The sequence below is a fragment of the Gekko japonicus genome, unplaced genomic scaffold (assembly GCF_001447785.1).
Source record: "Gekko japonicus isolate JY-2015 unplaced genomic scaffold, Gekko_japonicus_V1.1 scaffold2339, whole genome shotgun sequence".
Lineage (NCBI taxonomy): Eukaryota > Metazoa > Chordata > Lepidosauria > Squamata > Gekkonidae > Gekko > Gekko japonicus.
Genome location: NW_015169855.1, coordinates 163,760 through 175,260, shown reverse-complemented (window position 1 = coordinate 175,260; position 11,501 = coordinate 163,760). Strand labels below are relative to the sequence as shown.

The 11,501-nt window shown below is 50.2% G+C and overlaps 1 protein-coding gene across 1 annotated transcript in view; it reads left to right on the top strand.

Annotated features, from left to right (window-relative positions):
- The window catches only part of USP54 (ubiquitin specific peptidase 54), a 107,324-nt gene that overhangs the window by 27,222 nt on the left and 68,601 nt on the right, over positions 1–11,501 (top strand). The window contains exons 6-10 of the mRNA XM_015417383.1: positions 1,799–1,904; positions 3,356–3,502; positions 3,855–4,004; positions 5,703–5,871; positions 10,498–10,668. Coding sequence (XP_015272869.1) covers positions 1,799–1,904; positions 3,356–3,502; positions 3,855–4,004; positions 5,703–5,871; positions 10,498–10,668 — 743 coding nt within the window. The remainder of the gene's footprint in view (positions 1–1,798; positions 1,905–3,355; positions 3,503–3,854; positions 4,005–5,702; positions 5,872–10,497; positions 10,669–11,501) is intronic.

Sequence of the window (11,501 nt, the reverse complement as noted above, 5' to 3'; positions counted from 1 at the left end):
TCTTCTTCTTCTTCTTCTTCTTCTTCTTCTTCTTCTTCTTCTTCTTCTTCTTCTTCTTCTTCTTCTTCTTCTTCTTCTTCTTCTTCTTCTTCTCAGATTCAGAGTTCAAGTCCCTTGGAGGCAGGTGGCTGACTCTGGTGAAGGGCATTGTCCAGAGCTTTCTCAGAGTCCCCAAGTATCTCATGTCTACTGTCCCCCTCTCATCCTGATGCTTGATCATGACTCAGTATTCTCTGCACTTCAGTGTAGTGCCTCCCTTCCTTCCTTCCTTCCTTCCTTCCTTCCTTCCTTCACAGGAACATATAATGGTCTCTCTTACCCACTGACTGGCGCCCCCCCCCCCCAGTATCTCTCCCATAGGCCTGCAACAGTGCCTTTCTCTTTTGCACGGAACACATGGAGCTTCCTGAAGCGCATGCAGCTGTCTTTACACGGCGTGCGCCCACAATCTCAGGTGCTACAGCCTGCCTAGCCCGGCTCTACACACTTGGCCTCACTATGTCATTTAAAATGAGAATTTTGAGACCTGTTATGATGTTTAGGGACACACAATGCCTTTTCTCTGAGCCAGAGACAGGAAGACTCCTGCAACAGGCTGGGAAGGTTTCGGGGGAGGGGAGGATTAACGTGTATTTGGGGGTGAATAAAAAACCAGAGCTGTAAGAATGGACCTTGCACCTCAGTGCAAAGTTTCAAAACGCCAATCATTCAGCCGTCAATCACGCAATAATGTATTACGATCATGGATCAGCATGATAAAATACAGGGAGATCAAGATGCTTTTAAACTGTGGAGCCATTCCCGCAACCAAATGCAAAAGAAATCCACATCTGCATGAATGAAACATAACATGTTATGTAAAACCACCACAGCATTCAACCGTTTTTGTAATATATCGTTTCTGTGGTGAGCCACCCTGGGGACGACATGGAAGCAGACTCGTCAGAGGAAGCCTGGGAGGAGGAGCCAGAGATCATTCTGAGCGAGGACCAGGAGGCTCACTGGACCCCTTGTAGACCCAGAGCCCCTGGATCCTGAGGCCTCAGTCAAAGGACTCAACCCCCGGAGGGAGGCTTAGCTTCAGGCAATGCTGCCAGCATGCACCAGAACCCAGGGCAGTCGGTCCCGGGCATTGTAGGGCCAGATCCCAAGACCACCAGTCCCCGAGTGAGGAGGCAACTCGGCAGCAAAGGAGCACCAGGCTAGCAGCCCGCGTTGCAGCTCCTGAGCCGAGTCTCCACTGAAGGACACATACCCTGTGCCACATGGTGCTTTGCAGGAGTGGGGCTCAGCCAGGGCCTGGCCAGATGGAGCCCAACAAGAAGCAGGGCCTCTTGCCTTCTCGGGCACTGAGGTCCCGGTCTCAGTGGAGAGGCCCTGCTGGCGAGTTCCTTCCTTCCTTCCTTGCTCCCTGTGAGACGGGGCTCAGCACCCAGTGACTGAGTCTGTTTCATGCCTTGCTGTCGGAGCAAGAGCTGTGTCCAGGGTGGGGAAGGCAGCATGGAGCCGTGCAGAGACCCACGGCCAGGGGCCCCACCTGGACAGAGTGCGGCCCAGAAGAGTGCTGGACGGGAGGGGCCACTGGCCTGAGCCGACACTGGCTTCTCTCTTCTGCTCCTATGATGCCCTGTGGGAGTCTGGGCTCCCAACAGACACTGTTCACAGATGCAGACTCGCTTTGAACTGTACGTTACCAGTGATGTTACAATGTGTTTTGACTATTTTTTCCCCTGTCCTTATTCTTTGACTAATCTCCCCCCCCCCCCCCCCCGGTCCTTATTCTTTTCCCTAATGGAAGCAATCAGGCCATTTGCATGCTGGAAAGACGAGAGAAACCCACTCCAGACATGTTTGGAGAGCTGCTCCAAAATGCCAGCACGATGGGGGACCTGAGAAATTGCCCGGTGAGTATCTTTGCCTTGTCGTGAAAGCAGCAGACTAAATAGGGGTGCTGGGATCTGTCTTGAACTGCAGCCGCTTTGGGAATCTGGTCCTTCTGCATGCCAGGGGTGTCTGGGACTTCCCCCAGAGGGAAGGTCACACGCTTGAGTGGCACTGCTGCGACCCAGCAGGGATATGGACAAGGTCAAAGTGGCCGTTTCACTGGCAGGGAAGCCTCTGGGCGGGTGTGGGCCACTCTGCCCGAGCGAGACATTGGTGGCCCAGCAGCACCAGGCGACGCTCTCTCAGACCCTTCACGGGTAGTTTCTGTCTGCCGACCCAGCGTCCATCTCCTCCTGTGCTGCTCCCATGTCGTGGGATGAGGGGATGGGTGAGCCCCAGTGCCCACGGCTGGTGCCACGGGGTGCAGAGTGGCCTCTGAAGTGCTGCTCAGCTGAGCTGGCTCTGGGGGCCGCTGTCACTTCCTCGTCCTCTCCTGTGGGTGATGGCCCTTTCTGATCGGCTGACTTTCCTTACTTCCCTTTAATTTGCTTCTTCTGCCCCAGCAGATCCAGTTGTCCCAGCAGAGTTGTGTGTGGGGTCTGTTTGAGCACAAGCCACTGTACCTTACAAACAGACATTTGTCCAAAAGTTCTCTTCGTCCCCAGTTCTGTTCTCGGATTGTCTGGCATGCAAGAGACTGCAGCAAAGCTTCCAAACAGACTCTCAATGGAGTTGGTGGGCTTCAGCCGGCTGCCTGCCGGGTGGAGAGGGAAGAGGCTGCTTGGCTGGAGGGGACGGGGTCATGGCTAATTGGATCCAGCTGTAAAATGAGACTCCCTATAAAAGAGGATGTTTTTGCGGTGACTTCTGTCCTGCAAGACTCTCGAGTTCTCAGGGGGAAGGAAAAGCTTTTGAAGCAGGGAGAGAGGCAAGTTAATCTAAAAAACTTCCCTTGTTACCCTGGATCATTCTGGGGACCTTTGGAGGCTTTTTAAAGTTGGCCTGTTTGTATCCTTCCGGGGGTCATGAGTGTGTGTGTGTGTGTGTGTGTAGGGGGGGGTACGGGCACCCTAAATATATTTTAAAAATAAGTTGTTATTTTAAAAGCATAGAAATACATTTCATTAAGGCTAGTGTAAGCTTGACTTGTTCTCCAAAGAAAGTCTCCGAATGGCCTTTTAGAACCTCATCATTTGGTTTATCTCCCTCCCCCCACTGAATGCCTTTAAAAAAAAAAATCTTTAATATTCTGGGAGACCAGCCTTCAGTGTCGGTGTATTCTGTCTTCAAAGAATTCATCAGCTTCTGCACTCCCACATTTCTGCTTGGCAGTCTTTTATATTTCAAGTCCTTTATGTGTGAAAGCAAAATGTTTGGAAGTGACTGGAAAACCTGGGAGCAGGAAGGTGCCACCCGGCGCTGGACTTAATTTTAGTCCAGCCAATGAAAGCGTTCTTTTATGCCTCCTCAGAGCAACTGTGGAGAAAAGATCCGCATCCGTCGTGTGCTGATGAACTCCCCCCAGATCATCACCATCGGACTGGTGTGGGACTCGGACCACTCGGATCTGGCCGAGGACGTCATCCACAGCCTGGGCACCTGCCTGAAACTGGGAGATGTGAGTCCGTGGCACACGCTGCGGCCGTCCTTTTACCTGCTCTGCTGCGTGTGTCCATTTATATAGTGCTGTTGCCCGTATGTTTCCTTGGCCCGTGGAAGGGCCTGCAAAGCGTGCATGTGCGTCAGGGTCCAAGCCCTCCGTCCTGGGCCCTCTCCTAAAACAGCCTGCCGTGCTGGAACAGCATTTACAGTCAGGGCCATTGTTGCTCATTTGGCAGTTAGACCCCAAACATCTCCTGGTGGTTTACATTGAAATAAGCACTCATACGAAATTTCCACAGAATGAATTGAAGTTTTTTAATGCAAAAAAATTAAGTATTGTGGTGATTCCTCCTTTTTACCCTTCAAAGCTTTTCTTCAGAGTAACAGATGACAGAGCAAAGCTGTGTGAGCTGTACTTGGTTGGAATGATCTGTTATTATGGGAAGCATTACTCTACCTTCTTCTTCCAAACAAAGATCCGCAAGTGGATGTACTTTGATGATGCACATGTCAAAGAGGTGAGGGAACGGGAGGTTTTGGGTGAAATTGTAAAAATCCTTGCGCATTGAATGAGTACTTTCCCAAAGGTTTTCCAGTGACAAGTGTGTCAGACCATACTTCTGCCAGCTCACGAGGCGGCCTGTTCTTATGCAACGTGTACTAATTCCCAGTCTGTTGTGCTCTAGCTTCTAAAAGTGTCACTCGATAAGGCGAGGGGGCCCTGTGAAGGCCTCTCAAAGTCTGGCTGCCTCCCTGCAGCAAGTCCTCCTCACCAAGTGGGCCAGGCCAAGAACCGTTTCCTGCCTTTGCGCCCGTTGTGGCTGGTTGGTTGAGGTGGCATGTCGGGGTCTGTCCCGTCGGTGTGGTGAGCCGCTGTGCAGAAAGGATTGCTCGTGAGCAGGCCATTCACGGAAAGAAAGCCCGCAGGCCTGCCTCTGTGCTGTGTGAGGCTGAGGGAGGGGTGTCCAGGGCAGGGACAGGATCTCATGGAAACGGGGGGATGTGATGCTAAGAGTGAAACAGGAATGCAGAATCTGGCAAAGGGCCACAGAAGGGGTCTAAGGGGAACAGCAAGGTATCTTAAAATATGCTCCTTAATCACTTCCTCAACTTTTCTTTCTTTGGGTTATAAATGCGAGTCTTTTCTAATTTACTACCATCTCACCTGAAAAGCAGGAGGGTGTGTCATTATTTGTTGCTTCTTTCCCATTGACCTTCCTTGATTGTGGTTTTTTTTGCTACTGTCTAATGTTGAAGAGCCACCACTGCCTGGCAGAGTGATTCTAAGAGGACGGTGCTAAACCCTTCAAGTACTACTGCGCTTTCTTCTCCCCTTCTCAGGGTGTATCAGTCCTAGCTTTTGGGAGTGAGGAAGAGGGCCTGGATTTAGCCTAAACGTGTCGGAATGGATGTGAACTGGTGCAAATTTAGGCACTGGGATTTATGCTTAGAAGTGCTTTCCTTTGAAGCCCTAGAATGAATGGCGTTAGGGTTAGGGCCCTGGGCTGTAGGCACAGAGTTGCTACACTGGCACAATTGCGCATCCCATGTAATTATCCCTTCGCTTATTCTTCCTTGTCCAAAGGCCAAAAATAACACAAGGGAGTTTTCTGCTACAGTTTTTATAATCCTTGAACTTTTAAGACTTAAATTTCTTGTTAAAACCACCTTCATATCTTAAATGATTTTAAAAATAAAATAAAATAAAATAAGGAACTCATCCTTTTGAGATGTTTGCTTCTCTGAGTCCCTTGTTGTGGCGTGTGATAAGAGGGATGAGGCAGAAAAAGTTCTTGAGCTTGTGGCAACCACCTCCATGCTACCCAGTTTCCTTTCTATCTATTACTTCTGATACAGGTGGCCCCTTTGGTCTTGGAAGAATGTGGCCTTTTTTTCTGTGGACCTGAGTAGCTTTGATGGGTGTGGGGATGGACCATCACAGGTAGATTAATTTGTAACAGTAATGAACAGTTTATATACAAGTTGAACAAGTCACATCTGAATCCTTAAAAGTTTTGGTTTCATTTACATCCTCTTAGGTTATTCTTAAGTGAAGCCCTTCAAGCAGGATAAAAATAGCATTTTAAATGCTGCAATGGAACATCAGTTTAAAAAAATCTAAATCTAGAACGAGTGACGTGTAAAATGAGCCATCATTTGGACCCATGTGGGAGGCTGCTAAGAGACGTTTGGGTTTGCTGTTGTTTGATTTCCAGATCGGTCCCAAGTGGAAAGACGTTGTGACCAAGTGCATTAAGGGTCACTATCAGCCCTTGCTGCTGCTGTACGCGGACCCCCGAGGCACCCCCGTCTCAGCGCAGGAGAGCCCGGCCCGGCCCGGTTGGCAGCCACACACCCGGACGGGTTATGACAGTGAAGACTCAGGTGACTTTCCCCATCTCTTCGGCACTAAAGTTTTTTCCTTCTCTTTTTCGCTCCGAAGAAGGATGGTATGTGGGGGCCCTTCCATTTCTTAAGTCTCCACACAGCCAACCATGGCCTGGTGACACGGCAGACAAATCCTGGCAGGTGGGCTCTCATAGTCCCCGTAGCTGTTTCGTCTTCCTTGTTGTGACTAGCAGAAGCAGATTCAGTTACTCAAAACAAATATTGGCAAATGTGTTCAATTTGCATAAGAGAAGGGAAAAATCCCTAACATAGAACTTACATGGCCAACGACATGGCCAGGCTAGGGGGGGAAGGTGTCTTGAAGACTCGCCTTTAGAGAACAGCAGTGGGGGAAACGAGGCATCCTCTTTATTCCTTTTTCCATCCTCATGTTCCTGAGAATAAGTTGACTGCCAGAGGACAGGCCACACCAAAGACGCTTTCTTTGAGCCTCATCCTTCCCTTCAGGGACCACGACATTTCTGAGCCCTTCTTCTGTCCTTGAAGCTACATTTCTGGGTTCAGAAGTTTGCGTTTGCAGCCTGCTTCAGAGCCCACCACAGCTACGGGAGGGAGGTTAAGCCTACTTTCAGCCTGCCATGACTGCCTGCCTGCCTGCCTGCCTCTCTCTATTACTGCTTCCAGCGGACCAGGCCTGCGTCAGCGTTCTGTGCGCCTTGGCGTCTAGTCATGCCAGCCACATGACCACGGAAACGTCTTTGGACAGCGCTGGCTCTTTGGCAAGGAAATGGAGATGAGCACCGCAACCCTAGAGTCAGATTCGACTGGCTTTCGAGCAAGGGAAACCTTTGCCTTTTACCTTTACTATATATATAGGCACATCAGAAGTGAATGGGAGAAACAAAATAACATTGACAGAAACACTTCATCTGTCTCCCTCCTCTAAACTCAGGCCCTGTCTAGGTGGTGTGCAGAGCAGGTGCATTACTTTGTTACTCTGGAATAAGCTAGACAAACACGTCCCCGTCCCCCCCAAATGGCCTTCGTCTCTGGCCTGGGAGCAGGGCTAGATCTGCCTCTGTCTCTTGCCAGCTCCGACAGACTGACCGGCCGACTGACTGGCTTTCCGCCCCAAAACTCCATAATATAAACAGCAGTTCCCACCACCCAGGAACCGGCTCTCCCTCCTGCAGCATTCTGGGGCGGGTCTCCTCATCACCTTGATGGGTTTCCTGTCCTCTCGAGGGAGCTGCCCTCAAATTACCGTTTGGAGGCGGGGTGGGTGGGTGAGGAGGTGAGACTGAAAGGCCCACCTGAAGTTTGACCGTCTCCTCCCGTCCAGCCCGCAGAATGTCAAAACCCCCCCCCCACAAAATGGTTTTTCTCCACAGTGCTGCTCATACAACTACAGCCTTGAGCAGAAAATAATTAAATAAAATAAGATAATGCCTTACTTGATATTCTTCTGCTGCTGTTTAGTTATTGCCCCTAAAAGTTTTTGCCACAGAAAGAGTAACAGAATCATTTGTACCTGATAATAACGAGGTCACCTGTGACCTCGTACTATCAGGTGCCTCGGTAGACCATTTGGAGTAAAGGAGTAATTAAACTGGCCCTCAACTCACTACATAGAGGACCTTCCACAATCGTATGCTCAATACTTTCGACTTTACCAGATGACCATCTACATATTCTATTTGTATATGACACTTTTTTCTCCATGACCGCCGACAGAAGAGAAGTCATTCTGGCCAAAGTAAAAGCTCTTCTGAGCTTTGGTATTGTCAGCTGATAAAGGAATTCAGCAGTCACATCGGGAGGGCAACACCTAAAAAAAGACACCAAGCATAACCTGCGGGCTCTGACAGACGTGCTGCTAATATCCAGTTCCTTAATGTGCAGTTTAATTAGCCTAATTATTTCTTTGGTCTCCATGATCTTCACCATATCGTTTGTTATACCTAGAGATTTCATTTTCTTTTCCAGTAGTTGATCCCATCGGCTATTATACGCATCTGCTTATAAATGTCCAAGGAGGGTAATTTTAAGGTCTTAAGTTTCAAAGGAAATACTTTAATCTATAAGTAGCCAAACTGCAGCTCGGGAGCCACACGCAGCTCTTTCACACAGTCTCATTTAACGTTAATAAACAAATCCGCGTATTTCCCAATAAAAACGTGTGTTTGTCCCTGTCTTGCGGCTATCAAACCTCTGACGTTGACTCTGTGTGGCTGCTCTGTCCAGCCGGTTTGGCCACCCCTGCTCTAATCTGTGCCTTCGCTTCCATCGATGATTCGCCCAGTTCTCCTCCTTTCCGTTCTGAAGAGAAGGTGCCTACGGAGAAATGTCTTTATATTTCTTCATTTAAACGTTGAAATGCTGCCTTTCATCACAGCCCAGGGTGGCTTAAAAGGCCCTCGGGAAGAACGGGTGCTGTGGGCCTGAGCGTTCTGGCCTCCTTGGGTCTGGGCTCAGTGGGACCAGCGGCCTCCCTGCTTCCCGTGTGCCCGACTGCGTTTCTCACATAGGGTTATGTGAGGCTTCTTCCTGTCCGCTGCCCTCTGCCGTGGGAGGTACAGCTGGGCCAGATACCGGACGTGGTCCTGAGTACTGTTGGGGACGGGGGGGGGAGGCAAACGAGGAGGCAGGAACTGTTGGCCTTAAGGGAAGAGGTGCAGCCAGGCTTCGGGGTCACTCTGGGCTTATCCAACCTGCTCCTGCAAGACAGGCAGGCCAGACTGGAGCTTCTGTGAGTTGAGATGAGCTGAGCTGCCTGGTGAGACTTTTAGAATTCTGCCTCATGACAAGTTGTTAATGTGCTGGGTAAATTACTGTATATTAAGAGGAAGATTTTTTTTGGGGGGGGGAGGTGGCTTTGGGAGCCTTGCCAGTCTGCTTTCTGGCCCGCCCACCTCGGCAGAGGTGCCTGTCCCGTGGTGATCTCGTTGAAGCCCTGTGTCCCCTCTGAGACCCTGTAATCGTGAGAGGCCGGGGAAGGCGGCAGGGGGCGTTGGCCAGCCTTTTCGCCTGGATGTTCCAGAGAATGGTGGTGGGTGGGAAGCTCCTCTTTAGGCTCTCTTGGCAAACGTCCATGTAGGGGGGAGGTGCAGAGCCCATCCTGTCGGGGGTCCTCTTGATTTATATCCTTAACTGCTGAAGCGGCAGGGAGGAGCTGAATCCAGCCGCAGAGTCCCGTGGGCCTTCCGTCGGCCATGGGCACCCAGCCCCAGTTCTCCTGTGAAATCCAGTCAGGTCAAGTCTTGGAGCCGTCGTGCTCACCGTGGCTTAATTCTTCAGTCTGGTGACTAGATAGAGATTTGTGTGGTAAATAAGAGAGAGTATTATTTGGACAGAAACAATCTCATACAGTCATAATAGGACTTGGATGTTTGGATATTGAGTTATACTTTATAACGTTGATAACATGGAACTCTTCCATCACCATACACATTGTCACGTATGGTCATGTGGACAAAATTAGTCATGTTCATACAATGAACTTGTCTTTGAAAATATGTTGTATATTATCTAGTGCTGCAGGTTATTTTCTATCTTCATGCTGTTTTTTGAGTAACAGCTTGTCTTCTTAAAAAAGCATTTCATTAATTCGTTAAACCCTCTTCAACCCAGGCCCCTTAATGCCTGTCCGATAGAAATCTCTTAAACCACACCTGAAGGAAGCTCCGACACCCATTTGAAGACTGCTACACTGTCAGGTTCAACAGCTTGCAAGTCCACACACACTCTTCAGGGAAAAGTTATGCTTTATTAGAATACAAGTCCGTTGCCAAGTGGTACAGGTACATTGTTTGGAATAACGGTTAGGGCCGAGGCATCAATACATATACTCTGATGCTGCAGTTGGCTAAGCAAATGAAATCCAAGCGCGCGCACGGGAATTCTCCCGGCGGGATATTACATCACGAACGGGGGACTCTCCTAGCCCCATGAGAGCAGACATATTCACACCGGCAGTGGAATGCAAGCCCTCCCTCCTCCTCAAGGTTACACAGATAGCACAGTCTGGCAGAGCCAGTTCGCACGGTCTCATGAGCGCCTTCCGATAGTTACAGCAGTTAAGCAAAGCAAGCAATCATGCGCGCATGCGCTACAGTCAGGGATGAACGAAAACAGTGAAAGCATGGCAGCTAGCTGACACACGCCTCCTCCTCCCCCTCCTCCTCCAGAAACACGTCAGAATGGTGTTCTGATGCCTGCACTGCCTTCCTTTGGTTATAGTTCAGGACGTGATTTTTATTTTTGCTCTCCACAGCCCCAGTGCTTATTACCATCCATGAACCATCTGCAGGTAGCAGACGTTCGACGTGAGTTGTTCTAGGTGGCCTTCCTTCAGCAATGGAGCTCTGTCCTCTTGGATACTGTGAGGGCTTTCCACTGCATAAGCCTTTGGGGGCCCGGGTTCAGAGGATGCAGGCAGGTTTTTCCCAAGTAAAAGACCGTCTGTGGCAACGAAGCATTTTTTTACTGTACGTTTTGAGGAAAGGGGATTTGCTCAGTACCAAAGAAATGACTGGTCGCTCTGTGGGATCCTTACCCTTGCTTGCTTTGCATTTATATCCGGCCAGAGTCTCCCCCCAGTTCGCTGCTTTCAGTCCTTTCCTGACCTGTGGCTCTGCTTCGCGTTTGATTTCCGTTTCCCAGGGCGGGAGCCTTCCATTGCAAGTGACACGAGGACAGACTCCTCCACCGACAGTGGCCCCTTTAAGCTCCCCCATTACGAGTCGGCAGCCAGTCACTTCTCTTCGGACTCTCAGGGAACCGTTGTTTACAACATGGAAAACGACGCGGCATCACAGAGCAGCAGGGACACAGGTAACCCTTTCCTTAATGTAAATGGGGGGGGGATTTAAATGGGTGTGTGTGTGCGTCTGAGATATAGCCACAGCCCAGTGGTGCCGAAAGGACTAACAGCGCGGACTCCAGCATGCGCTTCCGTCAGTCAGAGTGCTGAAGAAGTGAGCTCTGACTCCTTGTGCTGGAATAGATGTCAGACTTTCGGGGCTTCTCTTTCTCCTGGCCTCTGTGGACTAAGACGGCTGCTCCTCTTGAATTGTACTGGGGAGCCCAGGCACGGGGGGGGGGGGGGGCCATGGAGCCCATCCTCTGGGCCACAGATTGGCAGCAGCTCGGCCAACACCGCATCCTCCCTTCCTGGGTGCTTTTCCAGCAAGAATAATCTTTTTAACCACGGATGTGGAATTAACAAAAATGTCTTCGGTTTTGCGTTCTTGCTCAAAAACGAGCGTTCAGTTCAGGGAGAATATCGATCTCTTCTGTCTTCCCTTCTTGTTTTAAAAATGTGCAGATTACTGTCTGTCTCTCCCCTCCCTTCCCATCATGCTGCTGTGAATACAAGTTTAAAGGGCAAAGTTTAAAGTGAGGCAACTGGATGGTTTCAGGGCGGGGGGCTTTAGGTTGTGCCTCTTCAGGCGGTCGACACCTGGTCAGGGGGTGTGGCTCTTGGGAAGGGGTGGGAATTAGATCCTCCCGTATGGATGTCTTGCTGACAGTTTCCAAGTCGCTTGGTCCTCTTCTGCTGAATGCGGTGCAGTGGGAACCACAGATCAAGACTGCAAGGGCAAAGGAGGGCTCTCCTTCCCCCTCTGGAAGCGGCACTGGCAGTCCCCCTCCCCAACACACCCACG